Source organism: Cebus imitator, unplaced genomic scaffold (genome assembly GCF_001604975.1).
Source record: "Cebus imitator isolate Cc_AM_T3 unplaced genomic scaffold, Cebus_imitator-1.0 Scaffold187, whole genome shotgun sequence".
NCBI lineage: Eukaryota > Metazoa > Chordata > Mammalia > Primates > Cebidae > Cebus > Cebus imitator.
In genome coordinates this window covers 1,567,376-1,583,353 of record NW_016107502.1, presented here as the reverse complement: position 1 = coordinate 1,583,353, position 15,978 = coordinate 1,567,376, and the positions used below count along the sequence as shown (strand labels likewise).

The 15,978-nt window shown below is 39.1% G+C and overlaps 1 protein-coding gene across 1 annotated transcript in view; it reads right to left on the bottom strand.

Moving 5' to 3' along the window:
* TIGAR (TP53 induced glycolysis regulatory phosphatase) overlaps window positions 1-15,978 on the bottom strand; it is a 26,521-nt gene that overhangs the window by 4,263 nt on the left and 6,280 nt on the right. The window contains exons 2-3 of the mRNA XM_017546078.2: window positions 13,119-13,156; window positions 7,261-7,382 (exon numbers count right to left, since the gene is read on the bottom strand). Coding sequence (XP_017401567.1) covers window positions 7,261-7,382; window positions 13,119-13,156 — 160 coding nt within the window. The remainder of the gene's footprint in view (window positions 1-7,260; window positions 7,383-13,118; window positions 13,157-15,978) is intronic.

Below are 15,978 nucleotides of genomic sequence, written 5' to 3'. Positions count from 1 at the left end.
AAAAAAAATAAAAATTAAAAAAAAAAAAATAAAGTATTTTACTGGAACACGGCCACAGCATTCATTTATGCACGGTCAACGGCTCCTTTCCTGCCATAACAGCAAACTTGACTAGGTGTAGTAACAGAGACCAGAGATCGTGCAGCCTATAAACCCTAAAAAAATCACGATCTGGCCCTTTGCAGAAAAGGTTTACTAATCCCTCTTCCAGTTCCTTAATTCTCCATTCGGATGTGTCTAAACTGTTGTTAAACCCATCCATCGAGCCTTAATTCCAATTGCATTTTCAGTTGTAGAATTTGCACTTGGTTCTTTTTTACAGCTTATATTTTATAGTTCTCTGCTGAAATTCCACATTTTTTACCTATACAAAAATACAGCTATTTTAAAGCTCATGTCTGTAACTCCATCAGGTAAGTCACGTGGCTGTTTCTGTTTGTCTTTAGCTCATTTTTACTCACATTTCCTTCTCTCATTGCATGTCTAGTGATTTTTGACTGACAAGTGATCCTGTATTTGCAAAACTGTGGAAATAATTTAGGTCCATGATCTGCCTTTTTAAAAAATACATTTCCCAGCCGGGAGATGGCTCACACCTGTAATCCCAGCACTTTGGGAGGCTGAGGCGGGCGGATCATGAGGTCAGGAGTTCAAGACCAGTCCGGCCAACATAGTGAAACCCTGTCTCTACAAAATAAGTAAATAAATAAATAAATAAATAAATAAATAAATAAATAAAATTTAATTTAAAAAATACATTTCCTGACAAATTAGACATCGTCATATTGTTTTATATGTATTGTCAATGTCTCCTTTACCAATTTCTTTGTTCACCATTCTTTTCTGAAACTTAGATCTCCCTTCTGGAATTATCTTCCTTCTTTTTCATTTTTCCTTTGAAAGTTACTTCAGAGCTTCTTTGTCTGAAATGTCATTTCACCTACACAGCAGAAAAGGTCTTGCTGGGTATAAAACTCTAGGTTAATCCTTATTATTTCTCAGCACAATAAAGAAATCATCCATATGAACAAACTTGCTGAAAGCCTAACTAGTGGTCTTCAGTGGGTGCTTTTTTCCTCCTTATTCTGTGACATCTTGCAATTTTGCTATAATGAATGTAGATATGGGTTTCGTTTTTATTTATCCTGGCTGGGATTTGCTACACTGCTTGGATCTTTCTTTATTTTTACCCCCCGCCCCTCCCCATATCTGCCTTTCAACAATTCTGTAAAATTGTCAATACTCTGTAACCTCTGAATATCGCCTCTTCCTCCCCATTCCCCATTCTCTGTGCCGTCTCCTTCTGAAAGCTGTTAGAACTCCCTCATCATGCTCTTCATGTCTTCTAAACTCTCATATTTTATTTATTTTTTAAAGGGACTTTTTTTTTTTTTTGGAGACAGGCTCTCACTCTGTCACCCAGGCTGGAGTGAAGTGACACAATCATGATTCACTATAGCCTCAACTCCCTAAGCTCAAGTGATCCTCCCACCCCAGCCTCCCAAGTAGCTGGGACTACAGGCAAGCGCTACCACACTCAGCTATTTTTTTTATTTTTTATAGAGACAAGGTCTCCCTATGTTGCCCAGGCTGGTCTCAAACTCCTGAGCTTAAGTGATCTTCTTGCTTCTGCCTCCCAACATGCTGGAGTTTCAGGCATCAGCCACCGTGCCCAGCTAAACTCTCATATTTTAAATCCATCATGCCATGCTACATTTAGGTTATTATCATATATTTATCTATAAGTTAATGATCATTTCAGCTGTGTGTGATCTATAATTTAGTACATTCACTGAGGTTTTCATTTTTTGGTTTTTTTCTGTATTTTTAAAATGTCTATGGGTACAGTATTTACGGAACACATGAGATACTATGAAATAGGCATGCAATGAATGACAGTCACATCCTGGTAAGCAGGGTGTCCATCCCCATAAGCATGTATCCTTTTTGTTATAAACAATCCAATTATATCTTTTAGTTATTTTCAAATGTACTATTAAGTTATTATTGACTATAGTCACCCTATTGTGCTATTAAATACTAGGTCTTACTCATTCTTGCTTTTTATATCAGTTAACCATTCCCGCTTCCTTAACACCTCCCCCTACTACCCTTCCCAGGCTCTGGTAACCACGCTTCTACTCTCTATCTCCGTGAGTTCAACTGCTTTAATTTTTTGCTCCAACAAATAAGTGAGAACATGGTAAGTTTGTCTTTCTGTGCCTGGCTTCCTTCACTTAACATAATGACCTCCAGTTCCACCAATGTTGTTGCAAATGACAGGATCTCATTTTCTGTGGTTGAAAAGCACTTCATTGTGTGTATGTACATTTTCTTTAACCATTCACCTGCTGATGGACATTTGGATTATTTCCAAATCTTGGCTATTGTAAAAAGTGCGGCAACAAACATGGGAGTGCAGGTATCTCTTCAATATCCTGAATTCCTTTTTTTGGGAACATAACCAGCAGTGGGACTTCTCCATCATATTGTAGCTCTATTTTTAGTTTTCTGAGGAACCTCCCTCCAAACAGTTCTTCAGAGTGGTTATGCTAATTTACATTCCCACCAACAGTGTACAAGGGTTCCCTTTTCTCCACAGCCTTGTCTGCATGTTATTGCCTGTGTTTTGGATAAAAGCCATTTTAACTGGGGCAAAACAATGTCTCATTGTAGTTTGGATATGCATTTCTCTGATTGCCAATGATGTTGAGCACCTTTCCATATGCCCCTTTGTCATGTGTATGTCTTCTTTTGAGAAACATCTATTCAGACATTTTGTCCATTTTAAATTAGATTATTAGATTTTTTTTCCTATAGAGTTGTTTGAGCTCCTTATCTATTCTGATTATTAATCCCTTCTCAGACAGGTAGTTTACAAATCTTTTCTCCCATTCTATGGGTTGTCTCTTCACTTTATTGACCGCTTCCTTTGCTGCACCAGTGCTTTTAAACTTGATGTGATCCCATTTGTCCATTTTTGGTTTGGTTGCCTGTGCTTGCTGAGTATTGCTCAAGAAATCTCTGGCCAGAACAATGTTCTAGAAGAGTTTCCCCAATGTTTTCTTGTAGTAGTTTCACAGCTTAAGGCCTTAGATTTAAGTCTTCAATCCATTTTTATTTGATATTTGTGTATGGAGAAAGATAGGGGTCTAGTTTCATTCTTCTGTCTATGGATATCCAGTTTTCCAAGCACTATTTATGGAAGAGACTCTCCCAATGTATCTTCTTGTCATCTTTGCCAAAAATGAATTTGCTGCAGATGTATGGATTTGTTTCTAGGTTCTCTATTCTGGTCCATTGGTCTATGTGTCTGTTTTTATGTCAGTACCATGCTGTTTTGGTTCCTATAGCTCTATAGTATAATTTGAAGTCGGGTATAATTTCTAGTTTTGTTGTTTTTGCTAAGGATGGCTTTGGCTATTCTGGGTCTTTTGTAGTTACACAAAAATTTCAGGATGCTTCCTACTCTAATTCTTAAAATAATAATAATAATAATAATAATAATTGGAATGATTTTTTCTACTTCTATAAAGAATGTCATTGGTATTTCAATATAAATTGTATTGAATCTGTAGATTGCTTTGGGTAGTATGGACATCTTAACAATGTTGACTCTTCTAATCCATGAACATAGAATATCTTTCTATTATTTTGTTGTTTTATGTCAGTACCATAATGTTTTGATTCCTATAGCTCTGTAATATAATTTGAAATCAGATATAATTTCCAGTTTTGTTGTTTTTGCTAAGGATGGCTTTGGCTATTCCAGGTCTTTTGTAGTTCCACAAAAATGTCAGGATGCTTTTTTCTACCTCTGTGAAGAACGTCATTGGTATTTTGATAGAAACTGTATTGACTCTGTAGATTGCTTTGGGTAGTATGGACATTTTAACAATACTGACTCTTCTAATCCACGAACATAGACTATCTTTCCATTTTTTTGTTGTCGTCTTCAACTTCTTTCATCGGTGTCTTATAGTTTTCCTTGTGGAGCTTTTTCACTTATTTGGTTAATTCTTATTTAATTTTATTTGTGGCTATTGTAAATGAGATTACTTCTTAATTTCTTTTTCAGATTATTCAGTGTTGACATAGTCAAATGCTACTGATTTTTATACACTGATTTATCCTGGAACTTTATCGAACGTATCAGTTCTAATTGTTTTTTGGTAGAATCTTCACGTTTTTCCAAATCTAAGGCCATATCATCTGCAAACAAGGATAATTGGATTTCTCACTTTCCAATTTAAATGCTGTTTCTTTCTTTCTCACGTCTGACTGCTCTAGCTAAGACTTCCAGTACTATGTTGAATAACAGTGGTGAAAATGGGCATCCTTGTCTTGTTCCAGATCTTAGAGAAAAGACTTTCAGTTCTTCCTCACTCAGTATGTTACAGGCTAGGGGTCTATTGCATATGGCTTTTACTGTGTTGAGACTTTTATTGTATTGGCCTTTATTGTATTGTTTTACATTGTTCCATCTATACCTAGGTTGTTTTTGGGTTTTCATCATCAAGGGATGTTAAATTTTATCAAATGCTTTTTCAGTTTCAATTGAAATGATCACATGGTTTCCATCCTTTATTCTGTTGATACAATGTATCACATTGATTCATTTGTTTATGTTGAACTATCCTTGCATCCCCAGGATAAATACCAGTTGGTCATGAAGAATGATCTTTTTAATGGGATTACTGAATTTGGTTTCCTAGTATTTTGTTAAGGATTTTCACATCAATCTTTGTTAGAAATAATGGCCTGTAGTTTTCTTCTTTTGATGTGTCTTTGTCTAATTTTGGTATCAGGATAATACTGGCCTCATAAAATAAGTTTAGAGGTGTTCCCTCCTCCTCTGTTTTTTGGAATAGTTTGAGTAGGATTGGCATTAGTACTTTAGATGTTTGGTAGAATTCAGTAGGTTCCAGGTGATCAGGTCTAGACTCTTCTTTACTGGGAGACTTTTATAATGGCTTCAATCTTGTTACTTGTTATTATTCTGTTTAGGCTTTGGATTTCTTCCTGGTTCAATCTTGGTAGGTTGCATGTGTCTAGGAATTTGTCCTTTTCCTCCAGATTTTCCAATTTGTTGGCATATAGTTGCTGATAGTAGCCCTTAATGATCCTTTGAATTTCTGAGATATTGGTTGTAGTATCTCTTTTTTCATCTGATTTTATCTATTTGGATTTTTATTTTCTTAGTTAAGTATCCCTAAAGGTCTGTCAATTTTGCTTATCTTTTCAAAATACCAATTCCATCATTTCACTGACATTTTGAATTCTTCATTTCAATTTCAATTATTTGTGCTCTTTATTATTTTTCATCTAATAATGTTGGGTTTGGTTTGCTCTTGCTTTTCTAGTTCATTCGTTCGTTCTTTCTTTTGCTCTTGCTTTTCTAGTTCCTTCCTTCCTCCCTCCCTCCCTCCCTTCCTTCCTTCCCTCCCTCCCTTCTCTCTGTCTCTTTCTGATAGACTTTTGCTTTATTGCCCATGACCTTGGCTCACTGCAACCTCTGCCTCCCAGGTTCAAGCACTTCTCGTGCATCATCCTCCTGAGTCACTGGGATTACAGGCACCTGCCAGCACACCCAGCTGATTTTTTAAATTTCAGTAGAGATGGGGTTTCACCATGTTCCCAGTGCTGGTCTTGAACTCCTGAGCTCAAGCAATCCTTCTATCTCAGCCTCCCAAAGTGGCTTTTCTAGTTCTTTAAGATACATTGTTAGATGTTTATTTGGAGTTTTTCTTCTTCTTTGATGTAGGTACTTACAGCTATAAACTTCCCTAATGCTTTTGCTGTATCCCACAGGTTTTGGTATATCATGTTTCCATTATCATTTGTTTCAAGAAATGTTTCAATTTAAGGAGATTCATGTACATATTTCTAGAGTTCTTTCTCTATCTACCTCTTTCTTCCAGTACTCTGCCCCACAAATTTTAGTAATGTAAAGATTAACCTTCCCAAATTCCAAGTTTTTTCTCCTCAACTCACTGAGACCGCTAAGCTCTACTTGGCTTCCCCTACCAGAGTCTGGAAATCGCTTTAGCCAGAAAACCAGGACAATCCTAGGGCTCACCGTCTTTGTTCCACTTCATTCAGGAATCATAGGCCCACAGTGCCCAAAGTCTGTCTGAAAACAGTGGCTTCACACATTTTGTCACATTTTCTAATTGTTTATGGGGAGATGAAATTCCAACAATAGTTCACTCATAGTTGGTCACAAAAATCTCCTTCCATGGAGGTTTTAGAAGTAGATTGGGTTCATTTTGACTTTTATTTATTTGTTTTTGAGACAGAGTCTTGCTGTGTCACCCAGGCAGGAGTGCAATGGCATGATCTCAGCTCACTGCAACCTCCACCTCTGAGGTTCAAGCGATTCTACTGCCTCAGCCTCCCGAGTAGCTGGGATTAAGGTGCGTGCCACCACACCTGGCTAATTTTTGTATTTTTAGTAGAGATGGGGTTTCACCATGTTGGCCAGGCTGGTCTCGAACTCCTGACCTCAAGTGATCCGCCCACCTCAGCCTCCCAAAGTGTTAAGATTATAGGCATGAGCCAACGCACCTGGTTGGTTTCTCGTTTTTATAGTAATCTGTTCCCTGGAGATATTTCTAACAAGTCTTTTATTTCTTTACAGTGACATAGTGGTTTCTTACTCTATCTGGTAATCCTAATACCTGATATCATGGTGGGTTAATTTCTCCTGTCATTTCTCCCTGGTCTCTCTCATAATAGCTTATTTATATTCTTTTAGACATTTTTTTTTCTAAGCTACTCTAATTAAAAAATTAATTTAAAACAAGTACAAAATAAAATTAAAATAAATAAGTTCTGTTGAGGAAGGTCATGTCTGTGTGTGATTTAATTCCCTACAGACCCTGGTAGCAGATTTTTCGAGATTATACAATTGTTGAGACTTTTGGCACATCGGCCTAGACCTTGACTCTAACCTCACCTGTTGCTGGGAGCGGTGGCTCACACCTGTAACCCCAGCACTTTGGGAGTCTGAGGCAGGTGGATCACCTGAGGTTCGGAGTTCGAGACCAGCAACATGGTAAAACCCCATCTCTACTAAAAATAGAAAAATTCTCCAGGTGTGGTGGAACACACCTGTAATCCCAGCTATTTGGGAGGCTGAGGCCAAGAATCACTTAAACCAAGGAGATGGAGGTTGCAGTGAGCAGAGATTGCACCACTGTACTCCAGCCTGGGTGTCCAGTGAGGCTCTGTCTCAAAAAAATAAATAAATAAACTTACCTGCTTTGTCCTCATGAGATCACTGGAGAAAGCATGAGTAAACTTCACATTATTCAGAAATACACCAGCAGCTGCTGCTTGTTTAAACCCAGTTTCTGAAAGAGGTTCATCTACTCCTTGTCCTGTGATATATTAAGAAGAGGAACAATAATATTCAAAACTACATATGTAGAAATCACATGTGGAAAACGAAAGCTGCATTTATCTACATTTTAATGAAAGATTTTGAGTACTTTTCCACCTAACTTTTCAGGACGTTATTAGCAAGTAAAAATAAGTTGTTCAGTCTGTGAAGGCTCAGGTATTCAACTATTTTCCAAAGGAATGCTTGCCTAATGAGAATTAGGTGATGATAAGACAAATGTCTTAGCTTTCCCTCTTTTATGTTTGCCCATCTCCTCATTAATTGGCTCTGATTTTACAGGTACTGTGTTGGGGTGGTAGGATCATCATCTAAAAGTTGTTTCCTTTATTCCCATCATCCAAATGCTCAGTATTATAATGTTATTACTTTTCCTCTTTCCTTCCTCCCTCCCTTTCTTTTTCTTTTTCACTTTAAAAATGCTTTGAGGTCAGGTGCAGTGGCTCACGCTTGTAATCCCAGCACTTTGGGAGGCTGAGGCGGGTGGATCACAAGGTCAAGAGAGTGAAACCATCCTGGCCAACATGGTGAAACCCTGTCTCTACTAAAAACACAAAAATTAGCTGGGCATGGTGGTGTGCACCTATAGTCCCAGCTACTCCAGAGGCTGAGGCAGAAGAATCGCTAGAACCCAGTAGGCGGAGGTTGCAGTTAGCCGAGATCACACCACTGCCCTCCAGCCTGGCAATAGAGTAAGACTCCGTCTCAAAAAATAATGCTTTGAAACCTCTACTTCCAGGAGAACGGTTGACTGGACACTCTGAAGGGACCTCCTACTTAGTACAAAATATCTAAATGATGTGTGTATGAATGTGTGTGTGTGTGTGTGTGTGTGCGCGCGCGCATGCACGCGCTGCATTGCTAGGCCCACAGAACACATAAAAAAATCTCCAAGGGACAAAGCAAGGCAACCCCGAAGCCTGAGCATAAGCTGGTAGGGCTGGGGAAGGAGGCTTGCTGGAGGGGACAGCAAGCCGGAGGACTGAACACAATGTTCTTGGGAGCAAGGGCTCCTGTAAGGAGACTTAACACAGCCTCAGGCCTATGGTAAAATAAAATGCAAATCATTTTCAGAGGAAATCATTCTCAAAAGAGGCTAACTGGTTTTCTACTACTTTAGAACAAATACTTGTTTAGCCAAAGATTCAACACACAAGAAAATAATCTATCGTAAATCAAAGCCACCCATGAAACCCCGTCTCTACTAAAAATACAAAAAAATTAGCCGGGCATGGTGGCAGGTGAGTGTGGCCCCAGCTACTCGGGAGACTGAGGCTGAAGAATCACTTGAACCCAGGAGGCGGAGGTTGCAGTGAGCCGAGATTGCGCCACTGCACTCCAGCCTGGTGACAGAGCAAGACTCCGTCTCAAAAAAAAAAAAAAAAAAAAAAAAAAAAAAAAAAAAAAAAAAAAAAAAAAAAAAAAAAAAAAAAAGCAGACACTGAAATCAGCAAATATGGACTTTAAAATAACTATGAATAAAACATAAAAACAGAATCACAAAAATAAGCAATTAACAGTAACCATCAAAAACAAGTAGACAGCTTTCTAAAATAACCAAATCGGTCTTTTAATAATAAAAATAAGAACTGCTGGGGGCTGCAGGGACCTCTCAATGGATAAACAGAGATTCAATGAGAGGAGGTTTAATGAACTAAAAGACAGGGCTGAGGAGATTACCCAGTACACAGCACAGATACAAGGAGATAGAACATAGCTCAGGTATATTAGAGTTCTAAAGGAAAGAATGAGAATTCCTAACAATGCATTGTCTTAGTCGCTATAACAAAGTACTACAGACCGGGTGGCTTACTAACAACAGACATTTATTTCTCACAGTTCTGAATGCTGGAAGTTTGAGATGAGGGTACCAGCATGGTTGGGTTCTGCTGACGGCCCTCTTCCATGTTACAGACTGCTGACTTCTCCATCTATGCTCCCATGGCACAAAGAGGAAAGAGCTCTCTGGGGTCCCTTGCATAAATCCCTCATGACCTAATTACTGCCCCAAGACCTCACTTCCTGATGTGGAGTTATGATTTCGACATTTAACTTCTGGGAAGAAAAACATTCAGTCTATGACATGCATCATCTAATTGAAACTCCAAAAGAATAGAAAAACAAGTGGCCAGGCGTGGTGTTCCATGCCTGCAATCCCAGCATTTGGGGAGGCTGAGGCGGGTGGATCACCTGAGGTCAGGAGTTCGAAACCAGCTGGCCAACATGGAGAAACCCTGTCTCTACTAAAAATACAAAATTAGCTGGCCATGGTGGGGCATGTCTGTAAATCGCTTGAGCCCAGGAGGCGGAGGTTGCAGTGAGCCAAGATCACACCGCAGTGAGTCAAGATCACACCGCAGTGAGCCAAGATCACGCCACAGTGAGCTGAGATCACACCACTGCATTCCAGCCTGGGCAACAAGAGTGAAACTCCGTCTCAAAAACAAAAAAGAAAGAATAGAAAAAATGAAGGAAAGGAATATGAGAAGATAACAGCTAAGAATTTCCCAGAATAAGAAAACGCACATACATCAAGCAGGATAAGCTTATTTTTACGGAACCAAAGACTGCTGAATGCTATCTTCCAAGTGCTGAGAGAAGTGTGCACTGACTGAAGTCACTGTTTACCACCAGCAGCTCTACATACACTAGAGGACTTTTCAAAGAATGTACTTCAGAAATGGTCTGAGATGAAAACAAATGAGGAGCAGAGAAACTGGCAAATATATTCCGAAATTTAAATGCCATCTAAACAAATGAAGACAATAATGTCTATCTCAAGCAATCTAAAAAAGACAGGACTAAGCTACTACAGAAGTTCTCTGTATGTTTCGGGAGAGGGGATTTTGATATTATACTTATTAGGTATTGTCAGTGTGAATGTGTCCCCCTAAAATTGACATGCTGACATCCTCACCCTCAAGGTGATGATATTAGGAGGCAGGCCTGTGGGAGGTGATTAGATCCTAGGGTAGAACCCCCATGAACAGGATTAGTGTCCTTATAAGTGCCCTTGCTCTATCTCTCTGCCATGTGAGGAAATTAATCAGAAGACAGCAGTCTGCAAACCAAGAATCAGGTCCTCCACAGACGCTGAACCTGCTGGCATTCAGATCTTGGAATTCCCAGTCTCTTGAACTGAATATTGTTCAAACCACTGGGTCCATGATACTCTGTTACAGCAGCCCTGGCTAAGACAGGTATGAGGGTAAAAATTTTAAGATAACCATCAAAAGAATGGAAATGGTACCTCATTTCAAAGCTAGTGGGGAAGGTAAGAGAGCACTGAACAGGAAAAAACCAAGCACTTAAGAAGTAAAGGCAGGGAAGATAAAAAAGGAAGACTAGAAAAAGAAAGGGGGAAAAATAACAAAGAAAAAAATCGAATCACATCAGTAACCAGAAAAAAGGCAAACAGTCACTACTGCCAGTCAAAAGGCAAATTTCTAGGCCAGGTGCAGTGGCTCACCCCTGTAATCCCAACACTTTAGGAGGCCAAGGTGGATTGATCACCAGAGGTCAGGAGTTTGAGACCAGCCTGGACAACATGGTAAAACCGTCTCTACTAAAAATACAAAAATTAGCCAGGTGCGGTGGCGGACACCTGTAATCCCAGCTACTTGGGAGGCTGAGGCAGGAGAATTGCTTGAACCCAGGAGGCGGAGGCTGCAGTGAGCCGAGATCATGTCATTGCACTCCAGTCTGGGCAGCAGGGCGAGACTCTGTCTCAAAAAAAAAAAAAAAGACAAATTCTATATATTTTTAAAAGAGCCAAAATTCGGCTACATACTATTTATGAGATAACACTTAAACACGAGTACACAAAAAGGGTGAAAGGAATGTGATGGAAAAATACATACCAGTGAAATAATTCCATCCCCAAAACAGCTCAAGTAGCTATATTACTATCAGAAAAGTAAGACTTTATGACAAAAGTCTAAGGATTTGGGAACTACTATAAAAAAAAAAAAAATCAATGATCCGATTTACTAAGAAGATGCAATCATTTCAATTTGTATATGCCTAATAAAATAACCTCAATCTACATGAAAGTAGAACACATAAATCAAAAGTGGACAGAATTTCAAGTATTAAAAGGCAAATTTTTACAAAATTACAAACACTGCACTTACAAATTGATATTTAGGACATGCAGGCAAACTAGTACATTTATAAAATTAATAAAGTATGTAAGATTTGAAAAATAAAATCAAGAAGGTTGATTTTTTGATTGTTTGATATATAACTCCAGTTCCAACAATGAGGGATTATAGATTTTTCTGTAGCATACAATGGAAGAATTCTAAAAACTGACCATATTAACACATTTCAAAGAAGTGTCTCAAACCATACTGTCAGGACACAAAAGCATTTACAATGGAAGTCACTCATAATAGGAATTTAAAATATTGGTGCTGAATGCTTACCACATTACCACCTGTCAAAACTGTGGGCATGCAAACAAAAACAGTACTTAGAAATATGTAAGCGTTGAGGCCGGGCGAGGTGGGCAGATCACCTGAGGTCAGGAGTTCAAGACCAGCCTAGCCAACATGGCGAAACGCCATCTCTACCAAAAATACAAAAATTAGCCAGGCGTGGTGGCACATGCCTGTAATGCCAGCTACTCAGGAGGCTGAGGCAGAAGAATCGCTTAATCCAGGAAGTGGAGGCTGCAGGGAGCAGAGATTGCACCACTGCACTCCAGCTTCGGTGGCAGAGTGAGACCCTGTCTCGGAAAAAAAAAAAAGAAAGAAACAAATATATAAGCCTTGAATGCTTACACACAAAAGGCTGTAACTTAAAGAACTAAGCATCCAACTGATAGGGTCAGGAAAAGAAGACAAAATAAACCTAAAAACAAATGTGAACACAAAAACTTTTCTTGACGTTCCGTTGTCAGTATCTTAGGAAATAAGAGAAATGAGCAATGCTAAAGGCCAGGTGGTAAGTGGCTTCAATCCAAAGGACAGCCTAGTGGAGCATGCGTCCTCTGAAAACAAATTTTCCTTTAAGAATCAGACCAGTTAGTGTCCATAAAAGGGAGTCTGGCACACACAGTATGAAAATCAGTTTTTGTAAACTCCAGAAGTCTCTAACAAAAAAAAATAAAACTAACTGCTTTTATAATCACAGCACAGAAACAGTATGTCTAGCCAAAAGTTCACCCAAGATATTCTTAAAAAGCCCGACTAGCTGGATCACAGGGCAAATAAAAGATCTGAGTCCAAATTAACAGAAAAAGAGAGAAACAATCTCTTCAGAACGAAGTAACAACCACATGTGACGATAGTTCTTTTTTTAAATCTTTATTACTACTAAAATTAAAATAACTATCTTAGCGGAAAAAACACCATTAACACCCGTCAGTAAAACTTCATGTTTCCAAATGTAAAATAATTTCAAATCCAGACATTTATATCTTAAGACACCCAGACCCAATATAATCAGCGGACAGAGCCACTTTGAAGTTACACATAAAGAATAATTTGGAGAACGGTACTTTACACTCAGTTGAGAGATTTAGTCCTACGGGTTACTAACTGCCCTGGTCATATTTCTGTGGTGATGATGCTTTGATTCTGCAATCCCAATTCACGATGGAGTACTGCCCTCACTCTACCCCTACCCTGCCAAATCTGCTTAACTCACAAATCATATTAACACATTTTAGCTCTCAGAATGAGAGCTAAAGTAACAATCGGATTATACCAACCTTGAATAATTTTCTCCTTGTTAAATCTTGTTTCTCCACTAAAATAGAAAGAGAAAGAGAACCTTATTAACCAAATTATGCTATTTTTGAGAGGAGGAAAAAAGTCAGCAACGAAGTACAGTGATATTCATAAAAGTATCATATGAAACTTGTAACACACTTCATAATCCAACCTGCAATAACAATTTAAACTAATATTTGCAATTATCTTCCCTAATGAAGAGCTAAGAATTTCAAACTACTCCAAACTAAAATGCATAGATCAGGAATCTATCTTAAGTGAATTGCAGGTGGAAAATCCTACTAAAAAATATAACACAAACACCATTCTAGCCAAATAATCTTGTTAAAATAAATATATTGCTCAAAACTACTCTCACTGGCAGCAGGACCAAAAGTGTGAGGGTCAGTCCATTCATTGCTGGACTGAATGAGCAAATGAAAGAGAATCTGAATGGAATGAGAGAGAAGTGCACAAACCTTCAGAACCCCCCGCCTTCTCTTAGTTCCTACTTCTTCAGCAGTTACTTTTTGTAGTCCTGAGAGCGACCTTGCAGACCAACTGCACACTGAAGTGAGGTTTGAGTACCACTCTTTTAAAAACTAAAATACCAGAGCAAATCAAAACAATCTGAAGCAACCAGAAGGGTAAACCATGAAACTCGGTCACAAAGTAACTGGGGTTACTGAGGTTGGAGGGGGAAAAGGGCAGGAGGTGCATGGGCGAGACTAGATGGCAGGATAGACTGACGATAGATGCAATGGTCAAATACATGAAAAGTAGGATCAAGGAGAAGAAGTTTCTTCGAGCGCTGATTAAATGTTTGCTGACCCAACCTATTCACTAGAATTGCTGGGCCATAAGGTATGCAAATATCCAGCTTTATTAGTTAATGCCAAATTGTCATAACAAGTTATACCACCCAGTAGTTACCACCCTCAACAAGACTCAGTGATGTCAAGTTTCTTTAATTTGTGCCAGTCTGGTTTCTGGTAACAATTCACCTCACTTGAAGCACTAGTTTACAATAATAATAATTAAAATGTCACAGAGGATTGATTTACTCAGATCTAGAAAAAAAATCTACCAGATCTAAAAGTCAGAATCATAAACTCAGGCCTTGGCCTGGAAGCCTGTCCCTTGTTCACAGAAACGGCTGTGTCCCAATGTCTGCCAAGACACAGATTGCTGGATTTGGCCAATATGAATGTTCTTTAAGACCCAGCCCAAGACCAGTTCTTTCAGGTAGTCTCCCTCCTTGGTACCATTCTCCATCTACCTGTTCTATTTAATTCCCACACTCTATGCTCCCATTGTCCACTGGCACTACCAACATAAGCTATCATCTCTGTGCTAATTGACTTTTTAGCTGTGTGTCTATCCTGGCTCCACTTCCTTAAAGGTACAACCAGAGATTGCATACCCTTAACATGCCAAGGGCCCGGAGAAAATCCTAGGATGTGACGGAACTTCAGTGAATGTACTTTTGCCTATGGAGGGTCATCTGGAAATACCTATCAAAATGACAAATGTGTTTACCCTTTTATCCAATAACCCAATTACTCGGAATAACTGAATTCACTCATATTGAAAAGATCGTTTGCAGCTGGGTGTGGTGGCTCATGCCTGTAATCACAGCACTTTGGGAAGTCGAGGTGAGCATGGATCACTTGAGGTCAGGAGTTCGAGACCAGCCCCGCCAACATGGTGAAACCCTGTCTCTAATAAAAATACAAAAATTAGCCGGGCATGGTGGCAGGCACCTGTAATGCCAGCTACTCGGGAGGCTGAGGCAGGAGAATTGTTTAAACCAGGGAGACAGACGTTGCAGTGAGCCATGATCATACCACTGCACTCCCGCATGGGTGACAGACAGAGACTCTGCCTTATACACAAAAAAAGATCATTAACTACAGTATTATTTCTAGTAGCAACAGATTATAAATAACCCAAATGTCCATTAGGAAACTCATTTCCTTAACTATGGCCAGAACCATTATTTATATCAACAAATAAACAGTGATATAGCTACCTAATAAAATCCTATGTAAATGTGTCCTTTGAAGAGAGAGATTATATGTAAAGATACAGAATGCTCACCAAGATATATGATTAAGTAGAAAAAGCAAGGTATAGAATAATATAAAAAGAAAGCTACCTTTCTAGAGAGGAGGGAAATAAACATCTGGATCTGCACAAAGAAACAACGGAAGGATAGACGTGAAACTAATAAACATGATCACTTATTGGTTGGGGGGAGAACAGGAAGACTAGGGATAATTGTTTTGATTTCTAAACATGTGGATGTGTTAGCTTAAAAATGAATGTATGATAAAGAAATAAAATTTCACAGAACTATGTATACCTTGGTAAAAACCAAGATCACTGATTTGCCACTATCATTGTTGTTAATATCAATAAAAGAGTTCCTAGGCTGGGTGCCGTGGCTCACACCTGTAATCCCAGCACTTTAGGAGGCCATGGAGGACAGATCACTGAGACCAGCGTGGAGTTTGAGCCCAGCCTGGCATGGTGAAACCCCATCTCTACTAAAAATACAAAAATGAGTCGGGTGTGGTGGCAGGTACCTATAATCCAAGTACTCAGGAGGCTGAGGCAGGAGAATCACTTAAACCCAGGAGGCAGAAGTTGCAGTTAGCCAAGATCGCGCCACTGCACATCAGCCTGGGCAACAAGAGCGAGGCTTTGTCTAAAAAAAAAAGATTTCCTACACTCCAAAATTCATTCAGAATCTCATAAAAGGGGCCGGGCGCGGTGGCTCAAGCCTGTAATCCCAGCACTTTGGGAGGCCGAGGCGGGTGGATCACGAGGTCAAGAGATCGAGACCATCCTGGTCAA